The sequence below is a fragment of the Mesoplodon densirostris genome, chromosome 1, assembly GCF_025265405.1.
Source record: "Mesoplodon densirostris isolate mMesDen1 chromosome 1, mMesDen1 primary haplotype, whole genome shotgun sequence".
NCBI classification, from domain to species: Eukaryota; Metazoa; Chordata; class Mammalia; order Artiodactyla; family Ziphiidae; genus Mesoplodon; species Mesoplodon densirostris.
Genome location: NC_082661.1, coordinates 25,826,906 through 25,850,667, shown reverse-complemented (window position 1 = coordinate 25,850,667; position 23,762 = coordinate 25,826,906). Strand labels below are relative to the sequence as shown.

The 23,762-nt window shown below is 39.8% G+C and overlaps 1 protein-coding gene across 1 annotated transcript in view; it reads left to right on the top strand.

Annotated features, from left to right (window-relative positions):
- Positions 1-23,762, top strand: part of CFAP58 (cilia and flagella associated protein 58) — a 111,991-nt gene that overhangs the window by 39,099 nt on the left and 49,130 nt on the right. The window contains exons 12-15 of the mRNA XM_060095619.1: positions 3,481-3,621; positions 4,372-4,595; positions 7,283-7,394; positions 9,626-9,730. Coding sequence (XP_059951602.1) covers positions 3,481-3,621; positions 4,372-4,595; positions 7,283-7,394; positions 9,626-9,730 — 582 coding nt within the window. The remainder of the gene's footprint in view (positions 1-3,480; positions 3,622-4,371; positions 4,596-7,282; positions 7,395-9,625; positions 9,731-23,762) is intronic.

Below are 23,762 nucleotides of genomic sequence, written 5' to 3'. Positions count from 1 at the left end.
TTCTAGACATTGTCAGCACATGATGGTTATGACAGAATGTCAGTAGATCTTTGTAGATGTTGCTGCATCTGCGTTCATCTGCCCATTGTGTCCCTGTCTTGTTTCATCAGCACTAAAGGGGCTGTCTCATGTGGAGTGTCTGCCTTCCAGTCCTAACAAGCTCTCGATTCTGTTTGTCACCTCCCAATCATCCCATGTCAATCTGACAGCACTTTGATTCTTGGTGAATAATTCAGCAGCAAACTCTCTATGTCCAGAGCTCAGCATCACATTAGCAACTGGCTTCAGGGCACCATATCCTTGTACTTAGTTGACTCTCTAGAGTGACATGGATAGGAACTGTCAGAGGGGAGTGGGCGAGATAGAGAGAAAGCCTAATTATTCTCATGGCTAGAAGATTTTAGGTGGTCCTATTTGTTATGCTAGAAATCAACAGATGGTTTCTGTGAAACCCAGTGAATGTTGGGATCCTGTATGAATGGGTGAAACTCCCTCAAGTATGATTCTTGAGATATGACTTATGCCTGCAGCAAGATTGGATGATATATATTCTGTAAACACCTCTCACAAAACTGTAAAATTGTAGAGGCAGTGACTGAAGAGTGTGTCCTGCCATTGTATTACAACTTCATACCTTGGGTCCCACCTAGAACATTACTTGATGAGCTTTTCAGTGCACAGTAGTTGTTACCATCTTTCCTGGACGAGACAGCTCAGATTTACAGCTGCTAAATGCATTAGACCTAAGGTATTTTGTTGATGTTAACATTTGCTGCCAACGTCTAATGGCACATCTTGTTTACAGCCCATAAATTTATGACATAAGGAGACCACTCAGAATTTTGATATATTATGAAAAAAAACACCCAGCAATGCCAAACACATGAATGGTTTTACATTTCAGACAGATACTTTTACACACCATTGATTGCATTTTAATATAACAGCCAATTCATTTTGTTCTGCTGATGGATTCTGATCAGCTCTCGGCACTTAGGAACAGGGAAGTGAATGTCACACATCTGGGAAAATAAAAGTTTTATTAAAGAAAGCATGAGCCAAACGGGTATTTTATTGCTGTCTTTGCTGTCACCTTAAATGATTATAGAAGTAGAAAGGCTGGTTCTTCACTCTCTTTCCTAACAGGCAATCCCCCAAATTGGTAAATACTAGACCAGATCTTTTCTCGCTAAGTATTTCCTTTTGCTTATCCCTGGACCAAAATATATTTCATGAATGAACAAACAAAATGTCATAAAGGAAACTCTGGGTTTTATAGTAGCTAGCTGCATTTAGTTTGTGACATTACAGGTCTTTTGCTAGGTGCATGGTATCTTGTACTGTTTGGATAAGTTTGAGCTATGGAATTAATGACTCTTGGTCTTCATGGATTAGAGGCAGGCTGCAACTAGAGTTGGGTTGGTTCGCCGGCACTCACTTGGCAAATATTCGGTTTTCTATCATCCCAGTGACATTTCTGGGTGGATGGAGTTGGGGGACCCAATACTTTCTTGAAGGAGAAAATTATTACTTTTTCATTTTTACTTGTTGACCTGCAGGCCATTGAAAAGTTGGAGCTTTTTTGAAAAAAATTTATTTATTAGGCTGTGCCAGGTCTTAGTTGTGGCACACGGGATCTTTTAGTTATGACATGTGAGATCTTTAGCTGCAGCATGCAAACTCTTAGTTGGGGCATGTGGGACCTCGTTCCCAGACCAGGGATTGAGCCCAGATCCCTTGCATTGGGAGCGTGGAGTCTTAGCCACTGGACCACCAGGGAAGTCCAAAAAGTTGGAGCTTTAATGTTGTCTTGTCCTCTCCCTTGTGATTTCAGGCATGGGTGAAAGCAGAATTCTTCCTGCATTTTTCCTTCTTGTGTTGACCTGGTTGTGATACCACCTGTCCTTCCTGTATGGGCTTGGAAGCTCTTGAAGACTTATTCTTCTTTCCTTTAATATGATTAACTTTATGGCTCCCCATTGCATGCTGTCCACAGTACATGGCATACAGGGCCCTTCTCAGGTTGGCTCAGCTGTTTCACCAGCCTTACCTCCTGCTATTCCCTACCTAATACTCTAACTCAGCCACATTGGATGCTCTGCTGTCTGGTCAACACACCAGGTACTTTATAGTTTGCATGCCTTTGTTCACACAAGCCTGACCATTGACTGCTCTCTCCCCAGCACATAACTCTCCATTTTAGAAATAACTGTCAACTGCCAAAGCCCTGACTGCTTTTTCCCTCTAAACCCCAGGAAGAAATAGGAACTCTTTCCTGTTCTCCCATGTCCTTCTTCACACAGTAGAGAGCATTTCCACACCGTAGTGTAGTTGGTTACATTTGTCATCTTCGATGGGTGGTGAATCCCTCACGTCTTCCTCATTTTCTGTATTTGACTTGGAACTATTGTGTGGTGATAGCAAAGGGGGAAAAAGCTTTGGAATCAAAAGATCTAGGATGGAATTTCAACTCTGCTACTTATTAGCTGTGTGACCTTGGTCAAGTTGATTTGCTTTTCTTTGTCTCTGTAATTGCATTTGTGAAATGGGAATAAGAGTACCGAGGCAAAATACCTAATATCATGCCAGGGATATTGTAAGCCACAAAGATACTTGTGGAATTGAAGCAAATGTGTCCTTTGATGAGAGGAATTTTCCTTCTGAAAATTACCAGTTCATAGCCTGCTTTCTCCATCACTCTTAGGATTTCCATGTAGCCTCAGGAGCCTCAAGATCTGAGTTCTCCCAGGAAGACTTGCTAACAACTGCAGTCCTCTGACCTCCTGTAGCATCAATTCACTGTCTGTGTGATAATAAAGATCCTGGAACACTATTGCCTGGACTTGTTAATATTTGCATAATACTTATATATCTTATCTTCTCATCTAGATTGTAATCATCTTAAGAGTAGGATCTATATATCTTTTTATATTATAACATCTCTTCTGTTCCATCAAGATGTTTTATATGATAGACCCTTGGTTGCTATCTTTATTAATTTAAGTGTTGCTTGTAATAGGCTTTATCTCTGCAGTTGATATGCTGATGGTGTTAGGACCGTTATAGGAGCTGGTACATACAGAGCTGCCCTCACCCAACCCCCCATCATGCTGCTCCCCACATCCTCCTCTGCACTATTTGTGAATTTTCCCCATGTTTAGCTGGTAAGAGAACTGCTGCTGAATACCAATGAAGTCCCTGCTATACTTATATAGTAAAATGATGGAAATCCCTCAAGGGCACAACTCATAGAATAACACATGATCACCTTAATGTGCACTGTTGTTTCTTTACAGGCTGTGTTTGTGTGTGTGTGTGTGTGTGTGTGTGTGAAGCTTGCTTTGCTTGTGAGGATGATTAAACCATGCTAAATGAAACATCACAGGGAAGTATAAGAAGCACACTGTCCATCTAAATCTGGGCCCTGCCGTCCTGGTTTGTGCTGTTACAGAGCGAAATTGGTCTTTCACTCTTTGTCAGGCTGAGCTGCAGAAGCTGAGACAACAAGCGCTGGAGACCAAACACTTCATTGAAAAGCAGGAAGCCGAAGAGAAAAAACTCCTGCGAATCATTGCTGAGGCTGATGGGGAGAGGCTGAGACAGAAGAAGGAGTTAGACCAGGTAAGAACATCTCCTCACCAGACCTGCAGACCTTATCAGCAGACACAACTGTTTGATGCAACTCTTCACAAAGCCTCATTCTTTTCTAAGCTCTTCCCTTCAGTCTATCAGAAGAACAGCCCCAGAGGCCCACCTTCTGTTGATTAATTATGAAATATTCATTCATTTATTCAGCTCCTATTTATGAGCACTTACTATGTGTCAGCCACTCCTCTAGGCTCTGGGGAATACACTGACCAACAAGAAAATAAGGTCCCTGTCCTCAGGGAGCTTACATTCCAGCATAATATAATCGCTCGTGTATAATTACAATGAATAATTACATAATTTGGGGGTTAGAAACTTAAATGCTTTCAGAGATCTGGCAGGTTAAAAAAAAGAGACATTGGCTAATGCAAGACAGTAAGGAACAGTAGAACTTGGCAAGAGTTAGCTCACCCTAAAGGCATTCAAATTGAAACACTTATAATGTGTTGGAGAAAACCAACCAAGCAAACACGCATGGGCCAAGGATTATTGTATTATTATTATTATAGATTATTTGTTGTACTGTTTCCAACAAGGTTGCCAACTCTCATGGGAGGAGTCCAGTGTTGGTTGTCTAGCAGGCTATTTCCAGGGCCTCACCCACTGGGTGCCTAGCACATGTGGCCATTGGATGGGTGTTCATTGACAGACTGAATACTGCTGCCATGATGAAACATGGGTCTTTTTGTCCCCTGGTGGCCATGCCCTTCCTTACCTTTCTAGGTCATCAGCGAGAGAGATATCCTTGGGTCACAGCTAGTCCGGCGCAATAATGAGTTGGCCTTGCTCTACGAGAAGATCAAGATCCAGCAGTCCGTGCTGAATAAAGGCGAGAGCCAGTACAACCAGAGGTTGGAGGATGTGAGAATCCTCAAACTTGAGATCAAGAAGCTTCGCTGGGAAAAGGGGATTCTTGCCAGGAGTGTGGCTAATATTGACGAACTCAGGTAATAGAAGACCCCCTGGGAGGTGAGCACAGCACTCTGTGGGGAGCTCCTGAAATGACCTTGTGTTCCTCCTGTTGGTCATTGAAGGTCTTTATCAAGTTGCATAAAATAATTTTTTTAATGTTGAAATGATTAGCAGATAATGAGAACAACTTTTCCATAATCCAGAATCTATATCGTGCCCATTCTATGTCACAAAAAATGAACTGGTTTCCTTTCAGGGGAACATAAGCAAGTGCAAAAGGATTTTTTGAAAACTTTATTCTGGATTTAGAAAAAGAAATTTCAAGTCAAATCATAATCACAAACTAGTTACAACTCAGAAAAAAATTCCCCCAATGAGCTCTTTAGAATTTCTTTAATAAGGCAGTATGCAAGAAATGGAGCATCAATATTTAAATTGAATCCTGGTAACGTCTGCACGTCTTTTTCTTGGAATTACATGCAGAATGAAAAGAGGGGAAAAATTTAATTTTACACTGTTTGAAAACTGTGTTTCCTTAGAAGGCGGCCAGATTTTACATCTCACTCTTGATTTATCTTCTGCAGCTTTCATTTCAGCTTAGCGCTCCTTCTCTTTGCTTTAAATCTTACATTATACAAGATCTACTTTCCCTTTGGGAAAACATCACCATGGTTTTTTTTTGTTTGTTTTGTTTTTGTTTTTGTTTTTTTTTGCGGAATGCGGACCTCTCACTGTTGTGGCCTCTCCCGTTGCGGAGCACAGGCTCCGGACGCACAGGCCCAGCGGCCATGGCTCATGGGCCCAGCTGCTCTGTGGCATGTGGGATCCTCCCGGACCGGGGCACGAACCCGTGTCCCCTGCATTGGCAGGCCGACTCTCAACCACTGCACCACCAGGGAAGCCCATCATCACCATGTTTTATATAGGCAATTGCAGGAAACTAAATAATAGGTCTGGTGTTTTCTCAGTAGCTATCTTATTCTCCACAGACTTGTAAATGAACAGTATCCTTGGCCACCTTGGGACAAGGACACAGTTTGGATCTACTTCTTAAAGTAATTGAATTAGATAGTTTTGATATTGAAATGCAGTGAATATGTTCAGGAATAGCAAGGGAAGTTGCCACCATCAAGGATAGATCAATACTCTTTTTTCTTTTAAAGAGCTGCTCATATTTCAGACGATGAAAGTAGTACAGATTCATTGTAGAAAACACGGGGCACGCAGAAAAATTATGAAGACGTGGTTAGAAAATCTCTCATAAGTTTACTATCCAGAGATGCTACCATTGACATTTTGGAGACAAATGGATTCATTCTAAGTAGCTATTGAATGATCTCCAGGACCATCGCTAAACTTGCCAGCCATGTGTTATTTTTATTATATACGCAAAGGACCAAATTCTACCCATTCTCAGTCAACTTTGCTGGTTTGTTGATAATAGATTTTAACCTTCTTTATAATGGGAAGACAATAAAAATATTGGAGGCAAGCAGGCATGAATTCCAATCTCAGACTTGTCACCTACAAGCTGTGCGACTTGGGCAAATCACTTATCTGAGCTTAAGACTTGCAGTTAAAATTAAACACGGAAAGGAACGTAATATGCCTAGCACAGAGTCTGATACAAAAGAAGCCATCAATAATAGTAGCTAATACTCTTGCCCTTCGCTGCTGATGCCACTCTAGAAAATCGTAGTGTTAAAAATATGGTTTTAATTCCAAGCAGCTTGAGCTCCCTGTTGAGTGAACATTATGCAGTTAATTCTAATGGTTTGTCTTGCTAATGAGGGGAAGTTGTATTATTGGTTTAAATGAAGCAATTAAGTAAAAGAGATGGCTTAGTATTAGTAATCTGCGCACACGCAGCAGATGAGGACAGATAATAATATCCTCTTGCCCGTGTCAACGCGAGTGCTTGCCTCTTCTCCACCTCCCAGCAGAGCTTCTCTTTCAGTAGGGTGGCAGCCAGCTCACTGGGTACTGTGGATGGCTGTAGCACATTACCTATTAACTAGAGATTCCTACAGATTTTAGAAGTATGTTTGAGCCAGAGCTAGTTCTTTGGGACTTTTTCAGCCATCTGTGTAGTTGCAGAACATGAGAGAAAAGATCACTCCTAATTTGGTGTTTTTCAATGCTGGCTGCACATTAGAATTACCAGCAGGACTTAAAAAATCTATGAAACCCCAGCTGCATTCTAGACCAATTAAAGCAGAATCCCTTTGGGGGTTGGGTCCAGGCAAAGGTATGTTGTTAAAGTTCCCCAGGTGATTCCAGTATGCCCTCAGGGTGGTGATGCACTGCCCTAATTGATGTCAGGTTCTCACCTGAGCCTCAATCTCTTGCATTCAGATGCCATACCTCCTGGTGGAATGTGGCTTGTTTTCTTCTGCTACTGTAGGAGACGTTTAGACACATTGAACAATATATTGAAATCCTCATAATTTACCTCCTCCCTCTTCTTTCCATATACTTCTAAAATTCCTTGGGTATCCAGAATCATAATTCTGAAGCTCTGGTACTTTTTTTTGTAAAGCTAAAGCTGAAGTTTGCACTCTGCAAGAATTGATATCATCTGTGTCTTGTGCAGATTAAGAGGCTAGTCTCAGTGGTCCTGAAGTCTTTCTAATCCCAGCTTTTTGTGTAAGATATAGTGGGCACGTAAAGGATTTCAAATGGGTGGAGAACTTCTTTGCAAAAGAAAGTTTGTCTTATTCAGGCAGGAGCTTTTTCACACGCAAAGTGAATTCCTGAAGGAGAGGACAAGATGCCGAGCCCTGGAGGAGGAACTGGAGAAACCCATGAATGTGCACAGATGGAGAAAGCTCGAGGTAACATTCGGGAGAGCCTTCCTCGCACCCCCAAACCTCCTTCTAACCTGCTTGTCTTCTTACCTAAGACACAATAAGAAGCATGGTTTTATTTAATGTTATGCCATTGTCACCTAAAATGCAAGGCTAGATCAAATGTAAATTGGATTGTTCCAGATTTGGGTTTTGTTTTTAAAAGTCTTGGACAAAATCCTTTCTGCCTAAAGAAGACCCAGTGAAAGCTGTGAACTGGCCTCACCAATTGACATTGATTATTATTATTATTATTTGTTGTTGTTTAAGCAGTTTTTGGTCAACCAGCTATTTTGCGGCTACCTGTTTGTCTTGGATGGTTAATTGCCTTCAGCTGCGCTGGCTACCAGCGTCTTCACCATCTTTCAGTTGGCCTTTGCACCCTTTTATTTCCCAAAGAAAATAGGACTTTTGTAAACTTGCCCTCTTTTCAAAGAACTAACACTGTGTTAGTCAAACTCCTTCTTTTAGGATCTGGGAACACAGCCAAAGTCCCATTGGTAGGTGATGGATAATAAACCTCATATTTTATTTTATGACCTCCTGATAAACATTTCCACCAGCAGATAACAGTAACAGACAAGCTCTGCTTATTCAAGAAAAAGATGCCCATCTCCTTTAGTTGTACCCAGCAATGTGGGTGCCAGAAGGGGCTTTGACTAAGTGAACAATTAGGGTGTTGGGAGAATAGAAGTATGTGATATAAGAAAGAGCAGGGCAAGGGGGAAAAACAGCCAAGTAGGTTTTTGTTTTCCATTTTCATTTTTTCCTTTAAATGAAGAAAGCATTAAGGATAATGCATTATAAATTGTTATGTAACCATGAGGCCTGAGTTTTAACGACATCCAGTCTTGCCAAGTGAATGTGTGCCAAATCTACTTCCAAAATATGGATACCGGTTGGCACTGCTTAGTATTTCTTAAGCAAAGTCATAGTCAATGGAATATCTCCCCCCACCTCTTTTGGACCCTCATTTATTCCTCTTCAAATGACAAGAGTGGAGTAGCTTACTAAATAACAATAACTTGGATGCGTTTGGGGAAGTGGAGCTGAAAATTTTAATTTAATTAATTAATTTATTTTTGTGGTAGCTTTGGTTGTTGCACAACTTTTTTTTTTAATTGGAGTACAGTTGATTAACAATGTTGTGTTCGTTTCAGGTGTACAGCAAAGTGATTCAGTTATACATATACATGTATCTATACTTTTTCTAAGGAACTGAAAATTTTAAATTCATTTACTGTCACATTAGTTTATTCCATGTGTTTTCAAGCAGATCTTTAAAGTTTCCAATTCCATGTCAATGTCTATTAAAAAAAATTAGAAAATAGAGACTCTGGGAGGTAGTTGAAAATATTTAGTTGCTAGATTAATTCAGAATGTCAGTACAGTTGAAAGTAAAGCTTTGGTTCAACGTCTAGAGGACAAATTATCAATGTATCACTGTGGATTTTGTTTGAATTGTACACAGATAGCTATTGAAGGCGCATCAGAGCCTTACGGATTGATAATGCCGTTTGAGAGCTAAATGCCATGGTCCTGTTCTGCTGCCAATTATTAGCAGATGTCCACATCCTAGAAACTTTCCCCATAATAGGCTGTAATGAATTTTCTTATTGACAATTACGAAATGAGAATCCTGAGACCGAATGAATTAGGGAACCCTGTCTCATTCCTATGGAAACAGAAATGATGGTAGGGAAAACCTCAGAGCATAGTAATTAAGAAGCCCAGGCTTTGGAGCCAGGCATATCTGGGCTTGAATCCAGCTCTGACCTTTATCAGTGTGGGTAAATGACCTCATCTGAGCCTCAGTTGCCTTATCTGTAAAAGAGGAAGATAATACTGTCTAGTAGGGCTGTCATGTGACTAAAATTTGATAATGTATGAAAAACACTTAGCATAGTGTCCAGATGGTGGCAGAGAACCAGGTATCTGGCCCAGGAGCTACCATTATTGCTGCTGTTGTTATTATTTCCCCTGGTGGAATAAACATACTCACTTTCCATTTATTGGCTAACTAGAGCCAAACATCAGTCTGTTTTGATGACTGTCTCATCTGTTGTACATTTTATTTTTATTTTTTTGGTTCTAATTCTTTCTGTATTGGGTCTACATCTTTGCAATAGATTTTAACAGAACAATAATTATTTTACATAGGGACCTCAGTGCTTTGAAACTGATAATTTCATCTGCTTTATTTTGTTCCCCTTGAGTAGGCCAGTGACCCCAGTACCTTTGAGCTGATACAGAAAATTCATACCCTGCAGAAGCGTCTCATCAGCAAGACAGAAGAGGTGGTTGAAAAAGAGCTGCTCCTTCAGGTAACATATCCATTGTCTGTACTCATTGAACAAGTATATTTTCTTAGCACCATCGTCTCCAGGACAGTGTTTTTAGAAGTAGTTATTTGGCAGTGTTGCATGCCCCATTTTTAACTGTAGATGGCAACAGGGACTCACACACAGAGAACAAACAGTCTGATTAATTGGCCTTTTATGCTGCCATCACTGATATTTCAAGAATTCTAGAAAATTAAGTTCAAGGCTACACTTACTGCATTGGGTAATGTGAGCTCCCCGCTGCCCTGCAGTTTTATTCCTTAGATTCTTTTAAATACTTTTCTTCATATCTTCATATAATGTGAAATGCCATGATTTTGACTTTGAAAACTAGCTTTCACATAGAGCACAAATGTCCTCTTGAAGGTTTGTGGGAGTGAAATGGAAGGAAAGGTATCTTTTTGAGGATTTTATGCAGTAAGTTATTCTGGAGCAATTAACAATGGTAACAGCCTTGTGGGCCTATATCTTTGCAAGTACCAGTTGTCACCACCATCATTTCCTTCATCACCATTATCATCATTGTGCCAGATACTGTGCTGGTGGCTTTATCTCCTTGTCTCAATTCCTCTTCACAGTTCTGGGGTTGGGGGTTGTCGTCCCCAATCAGTGGATGAGGAAGATGAACCTCAGGAGTTTGGTTGGAATCCTGCCTCTGCCAATCTATAGCTGTGTGAGGTTAACTTCTCTGCACCTGAGGTTCTTGATCTGTATTATGGGACAACATAGAACCTATGAAAAGGGATGTTGTTGGGACATTAAGAGTGTGCAAGACTAATGGCTCAGGATCTCCGTCTTTGACATCATACCTTGTCCTATTTCGTGCACTCACACAGATGCTCCTGGGCTGCCTGGGTCCTAACTCCCCAGATGTGGGGAGAGAGCTCCTATACTTTGCTCCTGGCCCATATCCCTGATTTCTAAGGGCACTCCAGTGTGGGGAAAGCCTGTGATTCTCCCTGGTAATAAAATTAACCAGCACTAGGTAGAGAATTCTAGTATATAAGGCTACTTGTCCCCACCAGTGTCACCATTTAACTTCAGTAGCTCCCTACGAAACTAAGTAATTCAGTGAAAGGAAGAGCATGGCTTCACTCTACAGGCAGCACAGAAACTAGCACATAATTGTGCCAGAAGAATTCATTTATCACCCTTCATTTTAGCTGCCCTCAGTCATTGTCTCAGGTTTCATCACTCTCGTTCAATCCCCACACGGGGAAAGCATGACACCTCAATGTCCTCGGTCACCGTTTATCATGTACCAACAACAGTAGCTCCCTCTTTTGCCTGGGCCTTCCGTGTGGCTGGCCTCTTGCAAGGTCTGTGTCTCTGTTCATTGTTTTCTCTACAGTCAATGAAATCTGAACATGGGATATGTGTTGGATGACATTAAGAAATTAGTGTTGATTACGTAAGGTGTAGTAGGAGTGTTATGGTGATGTTTTGTAAAAAAAAAAAAAAAAAGCCTTTTTATAAGAGAGATGTATTGAAGTATTTACAAATGAAATGATACATAGTCTGGGGTTTATCATAGAATTTTCCAGCAAAGAAATGAAGAAAGGGGGAAGGGATTGGAGACACATGGATATGGAGATGGAGGATCGATGAAATAAAATTGGCAAAATGTTAAAAATAAAAGGCATGTTGAAAGGAAGATTGAAAGAGCTTAGCATTATGCTTGGCAAATAAATGACCAATTATTCTTATTATTTCTAATTCCAAAGCCCATAATATTAACCATACATTGGGTTCATTCTGTTCTTTTTCTGCCTGGTTAAGGTTGGTGCTCAGCTCATTAATGTTCAGCCTACTTTTCTAATATAAATAAGCATTTACAGGTACAAAATGTCCTTGAAAAACTTTCATTTCTTCCCACAGGTTTTGAAACTTGGTATTTTCATTTTCATCTAGTCCTAAATATTTTCTGTTTTCAAAATTATTTCTATTTTGAGAGTAAGTCTTAAAAAATATCCACTATTTCTCCTGTGGTAATTAAAAGTACAAATTTAAATTTCTAAAAATATAGGTATTTAAGTTATCTTTTAGTTATTGATTTCTCACTTTTTGCATTGTGATCGGTATTATACTGATCCTTTGGAATTCATTGAGACTTGTTTTGTGACCAGCTAAATAGTCAATTTTATTTATTTATTTTTGAACCAGCTTTTAGTTTTTTTGATCTTTGCTATTGTTTTCTTTGTTTCTATTTCATTTATTTCTGCTCTGATCTTTATGATTTCTTTCCTTCTGCTAACTTTGGGTTTTGTTTGTTCTTCTTTCTCCAGTTCCTTTAGGTTTAAGGTTAGATTGTTTATTTGAGATTTTTCTTATTTTCTGAGGTAGGCTTGTATAGCTCTAAACTTCCCTCTTAGAACTGCTTTTGCTGCATCCCATAGGTTTTGGATCGTGGTGTTTTCATTGTCATTTGTCTCTAGGTATTTTTTGATTTCCTCTTTGATTTCTTCAATGATCTCTTGGTTATTTAGTAATGTATTGTTTAGCCTCCATGTGTTTGTGTTTTTTACATTTTTTTCCCTGTAATTGATTTCTAATCTCATAGCACTGTGGTCAGAAAAGATGCTTGATATGATTTCAATTTTCTTAAATTTACTGAGGCTTGATTTGTGACCCAAGATGTGACCTATCCTGGAGAATGTTCCGTGTGTGCTTGAGAAGAAAGTGTAATCTGCTGTTTTCAGATGGAATGTCCTATAAATATCAATTAACTCTATGTGGTCTGTTGTGTCATTTAAAGCTTGTGTTTCTTTATTAATTTTCTGTTTGGATGATCTGTCCATTGGTATAAGTGAGGTGTTAAGGTCCCCCAGTATTATTGTGTTACTGTGGATTTCCTCTTTTATAGCCGTTAGCAGTTGCCTTATGTATGGAGGTGCTCCTATGTTGGGTGCATATATATTTATAATTGTTATATCTTCTTCTTGGATTGATCCCTTGATCATTATGTAGTGTCCTTCCTTGTCTCTTATAACATTCTTTATTTTAAAGTCTATTTTATCTGATATGAGTATTGCTACTCCAGCTTTCTTTTGATTTCCATTTGCATGGAATATCTTTTTCCATCCCCTCACTTTCAGGCTGAATGTGTCCCTAGGTCTGAAGTGGGTCTCTTGTAGACAGCATATATATGGGTCTTGTTTTTGTATCCATTCAGCAAGACTGTGTCTTTTGGTTGGAGCATTTAATCCATTCACATTTAAGGTAATTATCTATATATATGTTCCTATGACCATTTTCTTAATTGTTTTGGGTTTGTTTTTGTAGGTCCTTTTCTTCTCTTGTGTTTCCCACTTAGAGAATTTCCTTTAGCATTTGCTGTAGAGCTGGTTTGGTGGTGCTGAATTCTCTTAGCTTTTGCTTGTCTGTAAAGCTTTTGATTTCTCCATCGAATATGAATGAGATCCTTGCCGGGTAGAGTAATCTTGGTTGTAGGTTCTTCCCTTTCATCACTTTAAGTATATCGTGCCACTCCCTTCTGGCTTGTAGAGTTTCTGCTGAGAAATCAGCTGTTAACCTTATGGGAGTTCCCTTGTATGTTATTTTTCGTTTTTCCCTAATTTCCATAATTTTTCCATAATTTTTCTTTGTCTTTAATTTTTGCCAATTTGGTTACTATGTGTCTTAGCGTGTTTCTCCTTGGGTTTATCCTGTATGGGACTCTCTGAGCTTCCTGGACTTGGGCGGCTATTTCCTTTCCCATGTTAGGGATGTTTTCGACTATAATCTCTTCAAATATTTTCCCTGGTCCTTTCTCTCTCTGTTCTCCTTCTGAGACCCGTATCATGTGAATGTTGTTGAGTTTAATGTTGTCCCAGAGGTCTCTTAGGCTGTTTTCATTTCTTTTCATTCTTTTTTCTTTATTCTGTTCCGCAGCCGTGAATTCCACCATTCTGTCTTCCGGGTCACTTATCCGTTCTTCTGCCTTATTTATTCTGCTGTTGATTCCTTCTAGTGTATTTTTCATTTCAGTTATTGTGTTGTTCACCTCTGTTTGTTTGTTCTTTAATTCTTCTAGATCTTTGTTAAACATTTCTTGCATCTTCTTGATCTTTGCCTCCATTCATTTTTCGAGGTCCTGGATCATCTTCACTATCATTATTCTGAATTCTTTTTCTGGAAGGTTGTCTATCTCCACTTCATTTAGTTGTTTTTCTGGAGTTTTATCTTGTTCCTTCCTCTGGTACATAGCCCTCTGCCTTTTCATCTTGTCTGCCTTTCTGTGAATGTGGTTTTTGTTCCACAGGCTGCAGAATTGTAGTTCTTCTTGCTTCTGCTGATAGTCAGTTTTTATAACCAATGCCTAGGTGCTTGAAAAAGACATGTATTCTCCAAATGTTCAAGATTCGGGAGTCTATATGATGTTCATCAGACCAACCTTGTTACTTGCATTGTCCAAATCTATATCTTTCCTAATTTTTTTCTCTGCCTAATTACAGAAGAAAAGTTTGGAGATTTGTCTATTTTTCCTTGTAGTTTTTAGCCTTAAGTACATTTTAGATTATGTTCACAAGGTGAGTAAAAGGTTATAGTTAACATTTCTTCCTGGTGAATTGTTCCTTTAATATTATGCAAGAACCCTCCTTAATCCTTAATGCTTTTACTTATGAAATTGTGTGATATTAATATAGCTTTACCAGTTTTTTTTGCGTCATTTTTCTGTACTTTTAAACTTTCAGTGTCCTTATATTTCAGTGAGTCTCTTGTAATAAAAAAACAAACCTAATCTGATATCTTTGTTTTTTGACTTGTGTGTTTAGTCTATTTATATTTATTGATAATTTTAGGGTTATTTCTACTTCTTATTTTCTATTATTTACCCTGATTTGTTTTTTTTTAACGCTCAAAAATAGTGTGTTCCTGCTTTCTGTTGGACTGAGTTTTCTTTATTCCCTCTTATTCCCTCCACCACTCACTTCTCTCTCCTCATTACTCCCTATTCTCCTTTTCCTGGTGTATTTATTTATTTTTGCTGAATAGTTACCACCGCTCAGTGTAATTCCATCTCTCTCTGATTTCCTTAAAAATTTAACATGCATAGTTGACATCAAGTCTAAACAAACGTAAAGTTGATCAATATCCTTATCCTTCTTACAAACAGTGCAGAGACTTGGAATGTTTTAACTCCAATTACCTCCTACAGTCCTCCCAGTATTAGTCATCATCATCAGTATTTTATAGAGTCTATGAATTATTTATTCAGATTCACCAGAATATTTACCAGTTCTTTTGTTTTCTGTCTCTTCACCTCTCCAGTTTCTTACCTCTAGGTTCCATCTCCTTCTTCTTGAAGTGCATCCTTTCATAGTTCTTAAAAATGACAAAATTTTCAATAACTAACACTCTCTTTTGCTTGTCTGAAAATGTATTTATTTTGGCTTTACTTGTAAATGGTTAAGTTGAAACCCTGTTTTCTACTTGTACTTTGAAGATGTTAGTCCTCTGTGTTAGCTTTTAATGATGCTATTGAGGAGTCTGCTGTCAGTCTAATTATTATTGCTCCTTTTTAAGTATCCTGCCCTTTCTTTGTTTGATTGTTAGAGTTTCTCTTTGTCCTTCATGTTCTGGAATTTCAGCACAATGCATTTGGTATGAATTTAGTTTTAATTACTGTGCTTAGGACTCATTGTGTTTCCTGAATCTGAGGATTCCTGTTGTTAAAAAATAAAATTCAACTGAGTAAATTTTAAAGATATTATTGGATTTTTCCAACAATTCATGAATTGGGCAACATTCCATCTAGCAATTAGAAAGGAACTCTAAAGAGCTGTACAAAATGGAAAACTTTTATAGGCAGAAGCGGGCAGGACAAGGAAGTTACTAGCAGAGTGTGTTGTCTCAGGCAAGGTCACCTTCCTTTGGGGTACAGCAGGGGTCTGTCAGGCAGATTTCCTCACTGACCAGGAATGACCAGTGCTGACTGGGTAATTTCAGACTGACCAGTTGAGATTACATTTCTAGGAAAGGCTGAAATTGCAATTGGGTTAGGCATTAAGTCTCAGTTTGTTGATGTGGGCTTAACACAGTGACTGCATTTTGGGCCTTTTGCCTCTTTTTTTAACACTGTGTCTTTGAATAATCTCTCCTTTATCTTTCTATTTTCACTCCTTCTGGAACTCTTATTAGATGTATGTTGGACTTCTTCCCATTCTTTTTTTCTTATCTACTGACTCTTTGATATTTTTCTTCTCTTTATTTATTGTGTTACATTTTCTCAGCTTTATCTTCTTGTTCACTAAGTCTCTCCTGAGGTGTGCTTATCTGCTAATAGCCAATCCATCAAGATTTTACTTTCAATAATTTAATTTTTATTTTCTAGAGATTTTTTTTCACATATGACTGGTCTTTGTTGATAGTGTCTTGATCTTTTATGTTTTTATTCCTTTCTTTATGTCTTCAATTAATTGAAACATTTATTTTAGAGTCTTTATCTGATTGTTCTATTATTTGAAGGTCTTGGAGGTCTTTCCTATTGTTTACTGTGACTGCTGACTTTCATTCATGGTGGACTTTTTCTGTTTGTGTTGGATTTTGGATTATGAACTCATTTTCAGAAAGGCTTTATTTATGGAACTTGGGAATGGTCCAGGTTAAGGGTATGTCCTTTCATTTGTTTCTGTCAGATGCTCTAAGAGATATCACTTGCTTAGGATAATTTTTTATGTTAAATTCTCATTTTGGGGCTTTCTAGACTACCTGGTTGATGTATATCAGAACTCTAAACTCTTATGATAGAAGACCCATGGATACAAATTCTCAGGGTAGGCTTTTTTTTCCCCATGAAGAACCCAGGAGAGATAGTTGGATTTCCTTGTGGTCTTCTTGTCCCAGTGGGTGAATTTCTCTTTGTTGTCTCTTTACACTGAGGCTGTAACTCTTTTAAGTTCCTAACTTTATGTGGAGGAGTCTCAGTACTATCTACCCACTTCACGCAGGCTCAGTACCTCATCTTTTATCCTCTTATGGCCATTAAACTCCAAGCCCCTTGTTCAACGAGTCCAGCCATTTGTCCCAGTCAGCCCCCAAGGGAGAGCTGCAGTTCCTATTTACTGCTCTAATATGCAGTTCACCCTTTGATTTTGACATTTGAGGTCAAACTACTGGCAAACTCCATTTTGTGATTAAAAGGATGTGTTGTTTTGTTGAGCAAGTCTAATGCTTTGTGGACTTTAGTTTTCAGGTTATTTAGTATGCCATAATCCCATAAACAGAAATTTCTTGTTTATTCTAATCCCTAGTTTTCTCATCCATAAACTGGGACCATAAGTACCCACCCACAGAATTGAGTGGAAGTGCACATACAGGTTGATCAGTGTGTTTAGTTATCATTAACATTATGGTGATGGTTGTTAATATTATTAACCAAAAAGCATTTTTTTCCAAGTCTCCAAAGTTTAATATCCTGCTTCACTCCCCTCTGTCCAGTTTCTCATTTCACCTTTCTTTTGGATGATTGGGCTGCCCTGGGTCTGCTGTGAGTTTTCTTCCAGAGCTTGCGTATCTGCTGACAAGCAAGCCTTGGTATCTTGGTGAAACCCCGGGTGCTTCACGGGGTTTGACAGTTTCTCAATTTCATCTGTTTTATTAAACTATTAGAGAAGTTCTCTAAGCTCACAACAGAATATTTTGCAATTAGGAAGATTTTTGGTTGAATTCTTAGTATCAGAACATTTTTTAAATGATTGTTTAATCTGTTACATGGTGCTGAGCCCCTATCATTTCCCAGCAGCAGATGTAATGGAAGTCTATTTGCCGCCAATAGACTGCGAGTTCTTTGAGGAAAGGCACTTGTTAATTAATCCTTCTAACCCCAATGCCTGATACAGAACCAGGCGTATAATAAGTGCTCAGTAAAGATGGGCAAGCTCTTTGCCTGTTCACCCTTTAGACCTGAGACTAGATGCTCGCTCCTCAGGGGTCCCTCTTAGGTCTCTAGGTTAGGTTTCTTGGTACACATTCCCATACCTTGACTTTACTTTCATACCATTGTCACATTTGTAATTAATGAAATACTTGCAATTGTGTGCTTAGTGACTTTCCTGCTAGACCATAAGCTTCACAAAGGCAGTTCCAGTGTCTATCGCAATGATTATTTCATCCCTCACAAATATTTATTTAGTGACTGATTACATGTTGCAAGAACGGTGGTCCTTCAATAAGTGATGTGTCCCACAGTCATTTGAGTTCTGTCTTTGAGCTCTGAGAGGTTATGGGAATTATTGTTCCTGTTGCCTCTGCATTTGTGTTATTAACTTCTGACTTTGCAGGAGCCTGGAATTTACTGTGGTTTACAATGTTGTGTTAGTTTCTGCTATATAACAAAGTGAATCAGCTATATGTATACATATATCCCCATGTCCCCTCCCTCTTGCCTCTCCCTCCCACCCTCCCTATCCCACACGGAGCTGATCTCCCTGTGCTATGCGGCTGCTTCCCACTAGCTATCTATTTTACATTTGGTAGTGTATATGTGTCAATGCCACTCTCACTTTGTCCCAGCTTCCCCCCCCCCACCAATGTCCTCAAGTCCATTCTCTACGTCTGTGTCTTTATTCCTGTACTGCCCCAGGTTCTTCAGAACTTTTTTTTTTTTTTTTAGGTTCCATATATATGTGTTAGCATACGGTATTTGTTTTTCTCTTTCTGACTTACTTCACTCTGTATGACAGATTCTAGGTCCATCCGCCTCACTACAAATAACTCAATTTCATTTCTTTTTATGGCTGAGTAGTATGGAAAGCTGCTTCTTCTTGGCATCTGGGTCCTGCCCTTTCAAGGTGAACTTTCTCTCTAATTTAATTTTATGACTGGATGCAAGTTGGTTTACTTAACTGTAAAATGGCTTGAATGATAAGAGGGTTTGGATGGATCTGTGCAAATTATTAGCTGTGCAGGGAGAGCAAACCTTATAGAGCACATTTTTAGATAATTCTTTGGTAGGATCTTCATTTTTCTTGATCTTCTGATTGTCTTACATTTATTGAATGTTTACAATGGGTTAGACCTTGTTCTAAATGCTTTGTGTATGTATTATCTCATTTAATCATTGTCGCACCCCAATGAGATAAGAGCTATTATCTTTCCCTTTACAGGCAGGAAACATGAGTCACAGAAAAGTTGAGAGACTTGTCCCCAAGGCCACACATCTGGCATTTGGTGGAGTTTTGAGTCTAACTGTGGCAGTCTGGCTCCATGGAAAACTAGGTCACTGATTTGATTCATCTGCAGACCACATTGGTCATTAATGGGGAAAGGTCTCATTTCTCACTGCATCTAGAACCTTGTCACTCTAAGCGTGGTCCTAGGACCAGTGGCATTGGCATCACCTGACAGCTTTTTAGAAATGCAGAATTGCAGGACCTCCCTGGGCCTTAATAACTCATAACCAGCATTATAACAAAATTCCTAGGCATTCAGGATACTGGTTTAGACAGAGAAGCACTGAGGCCCAGGGCCCTTTCTTAGCTCCAAAACAAGAGCCGTGGTTCAGGAAGGAACCCCACGACTCTTGGTTACTACATGCATGGCCTTGCCTAGTTATCTAACCTTCTTATACTTTGGTCTCCTTCTCTGAAACTTGGAGCTCATCATCTTGTCAGCATCCTTTTGTTGTGAAGATGAAGGGAAAGAACTGCATAGAGCAGTTAGCAGATGCCAGGGGGCATGAGAATTGGCCAGTGCTCAAGAAATATTGTTATAGCTGGTCCTCCATATTTGTGGGTTCCACAATCCGTGGATTCAACCAACTGCAGATCAAAAATATTTCTAAAAATTCCAGAAAGTTCCAAAAAGCAAAAGTTGAATTTGCCACATGCTGGCAACTACTTACATAGCATTCACATTGTATTAGGTGTTATAAGTAATCTAGAGACTATTTAAAGTATATGGGAGGGTGTGTGTAGGTTAGGTGCAAATACTATGGCATTTTATATAAGGGAATTGAGCATCTGTGGATTTTGGTATCTGTGTGGGATCCTGGAACCAACCTCCCATGGATACCGAGGGATGACTGTATTTCTGGGTTGGAGCATACTAACCTGACACTTTGGTCCTGAGCTCTTGAATTCCAAGGACTGAGATCTGGGAGGAAACTGACAAATGAGTGCACCCAGGGTTTGAGGCATGTTTTAGAACCCCATAAACTCTTGAAGGCTACTGATGTTAGTATGAAAAGTCTAGAATGTTTCTTTGTTAATAGAAGCATGAGGATCCTTGATCCTGTTTGATAATAGCCTGGATGCATTTGGCAGAAGCTGTGGAGAGTTTTGAAGAGTGAAGGAAAATGACAGTAACAGCTCACACTTACTGCCTGCTGCGAGCACTCGCAGCAACTCTGTGCTAAAACATTTTGCTTTCATTGTATCCATAGGAAACCCAGTTGAGGTTGAGGCTGTTATTGTTTCCATTTTACAGAGGAGGAAACTGAGGCTTGGAAACAAAACTTGCCCAGGATTTTATGGCTAAGAAATTTCAGAGCTGCAATTATAAACCAGGGTTTAGTAAGCTATGGCCTGCAGTGGGCCATATCTGGCTCACCGCCTGTTTTTATATGGCCCACAGTAAGAATAGTATTTATATATTTAAGGGATTAGAAAAAAATAAAAAGAATAATATCTTGTGACATGTAAAAATTGATATGAAATTCAAATTTCAGTGTCCACAAATCAAGCTTTCTTGGTGCCCAGCCATGCTTATCCACTCATCTATTGTACATGACTCCTTTTATGCTGCAACAGCAGAGTTGAGTAGTTGTGACAGAGACTGTATGGCCCACAAAGTCCATAGGACTTACTGTCTGTCCTTTTATAGGAAGGGTTTCCTGCCTCCTCTTCGAAACCTTTGTCACTGGAATCCAGAACAGAGCCTCTCACCACTGTTCTATGGTGCCTCCCCATAAAGCCACTAAGCATCCCATTTCTATGACCACTTTCTCTCCCAAATTCCAAAGTCATTATAAAATTATTAATGCACTGCCTTAAGATATGGAAGGTGAATTCTAACATCATGTCCCAGTTGCTGGTGGTGTGATGGACAACAACCACAATTCTTGCCCATTGTGTTTGAGGATAGCTAAGTGACCATGCTCCCCAAACAGAGCTGAAGTTGTTGAAGATGTTCCCTCCCTAGAGAGACAGAGGGACTGAAAGGCACAGTGTAAGCTGAAGCTGTTGACTAGAAGCCCATCTGCAGGCTTTTGTTCTGGTCTAAAATCAAAGGGAAGAAGAATGAGGTGAGAGGGGGATTACCTCCTGGAGAGCCTTGCTGCCTCACCAGAGAATATATAACGTGTTGGGAATGGTGGCGGCGGCTTCTTCCCCAGCATGTTCCTGGTGGGCTGCTGCACCCCTGCCACCTCTTCCAGGAATCCCGGAAGATTCCTGCTGTCCTGCACATGCTCTTCCATGTCAGGGAGGATGGAAGGAGCAATTGGAGACAGGTTGTTCAGAAAACAAGCTGCTAATGCTGGCCCGACACAGAGATGCACACACATCCGTGTGGGCTGCCTGCGGAGCACCATATACCTCTATCCACCTGGTCTGTCTGAGTCAGCCTCAGTGTGAGTGCTTAGAGAGGGTGGCACCTCACTCATGATCTTAGAGCACCACGGCAACCATTAGTGTCTGATGGGCATATTATCAAAGTGCCTTCCATGTATTGTATCTCAATTGTTCCCAAATGTTCAACTTCCCAAAAGTTTTGGGATTGGGAGACTCTGTATGTTTCCAAACAAATATTCTTTGGTTTGTAATGAAAGAGCACAATGTGTAGCATAAAGCCAACTTTACTTTTTAGTTTTGGAGACCTCTCTTTTTCCCTTGTCCTTCTTTCTTGCCTTTGGAGATGTAAGATGTTATTTTTTGAAATGGCATTCTCTTATTTTTTTGTGCATTCCTTTCTTTTTTTAAATTAATTTTTATTGGAGTATAGTTACTTTACAATGTTGTGTTAGTTTCTACTGTACAGCAAGATGAATCAGCTATACATATACATATATCCCCTCTGTTTTGGATTTCCTTCCCATTTAGATCACCCCAGTGCGTTAAGTAGAGTTCCCTGTACTATACAGTATGTTCTCATTAGTTATCTATTTTATACATAGTATCAATAGTGTATATATGTCAATCCCAATCTCCCAATTCCTCCCACCCCCCTCTTTCCCCCTTGGTACCCATAGCATTCCAACAGCTGACTGGTGGGCTAGACCTTTGATTTGGTTAGGAAGGGTTTTGTTCATGTTATGTGATTTGAAACAAGTGGTTTTTGAAAGGGGCTGTCTTGATCGACTTCCTTCTCCTCACCCCTATTTTCATCTCAGTATTGAGTTAGGATTGGGGCATTTTAAAGTGTCAGAAATCCAGGGCAAAGCAGGCCTGATTCCAGAGGTTCCATTATCAAAGAACAGACAGACAGTAAGTCTGAGGTAGATACAGAGGCTCTTCTCTCTCCTCATGGGAACACCTTCTATACCCACGAGAAGAAAGGAACTTCTGCCCAACTTCTCACCCATTTCTCCAGCCCCTTCCAAGACTCCTTTGCCTCCCCACCCTCATCCCCCCAAGACCAGAAAGGGAGTCATTGCTCATCTGATTGGTCACAGCCTGAAACTTGGGCCACTTGTTGCTGATGGGCCAGGTCATCATGTGTTAAAAAGCTCCTGCCCCTGTGCTGAAGCTCTCTTGCTCTTCTAGTTTCTGTGTCATAGGTCAGCAGGCCAGGGCAAAATCCACCATGTCCACCATCCACCCTAAATCCTCTGTATCTTCAATTAGGAGGATAGACCTCATTGGGTCTGTTCTGCCTGACCACTTAAGATACGAGAGAGAGAGAGAGAGAGAGAGAGAGAGAGAGAGAGAGAGAGATTGATTAATTAAATCTCTTGGTCCCAACAATTATCCAGCCCAGTGGACAAGAGAAGCCTTTCATGGCAGATGGTATGGGTGATACCAGATAGAAAAGCATAGTGATTAAGAGCTCAGACTCTTGAGCAAATCAGATGTGTGAGTCCAAGGTTACTCATAATACCATGTGACCCCAACCAAGTTACTTTACTTCCCTAAGCCTCAGTTCTTGATTTGTAAAATACAGATTATAATAATACCTTTCATATGAGTTTTTTGTGTAGATTAATCAAGATCATTTGTATCAAGCACATAGCCTCTTGCTTGCACTGAATGAATGTTAGCTGCTATTATCATAGATTGCACATTGGATGTAGATTTTAGAAGGATTCCCAAACTAGTAGCTTATAAATGCCTTAGTATAACAACTCAGCATTTCATAGGCAAACTCACTTTTGGGGATAATTACATAGACCCACACATTCTTAGGGAAGCCTCTCACGTTCTCTCTTTGGTGACTGGAGCATTAACTGGTGTGCTCATGTAATAGGTTCTGTGATGACCTTGGTATCAGATAGCTTTTGCTGTATAACAAACCAATCCAAAACGTAGTGGCTTAAAACAAAGTCATTTATTAGATTTTGATCCTATCAGTTGGCAATTTAGGCTGGGCTCAGCCAGCCAGTTTTTCTGTTGAGCTTGTCTGGACTCACTTGTGCTTCTGCAGGCAGCTGGTAGGTTGCTAGGAGCTGGTTGACTTAGATGGTATGTAATTCACATGTATGGTGCTTGGTGCTGGCAGTTGGCTGGAGTGATGGGAGTGACAGACCACATGTGTCCACTAGGCTAGCCCAGGTTTATTCTCCTGATGTCAGTCTCAGGGTTTCCAAGAGCAGCAAGAAAGGATAAGCCCCAACATGCAAATGCTTTCTGAGCCTCCATTTGTGTCATGCTTGCTAATGTTCCATTGACCAAAGCAAGTAACATGGCCAAGCCCAGAGTAAATGTGGAAGAGGACTAGGATCATGAGACATGCAGCCATTATTGCAACAGTACACCACCGTCTCCTTTCTTCTGTGAATCTGAGGGGAAATACTTTGCATTTAAGCATTCAAGTGGTATAAGATCTCTTTTTTTTAATCCTTTGTCAGATATGGTAT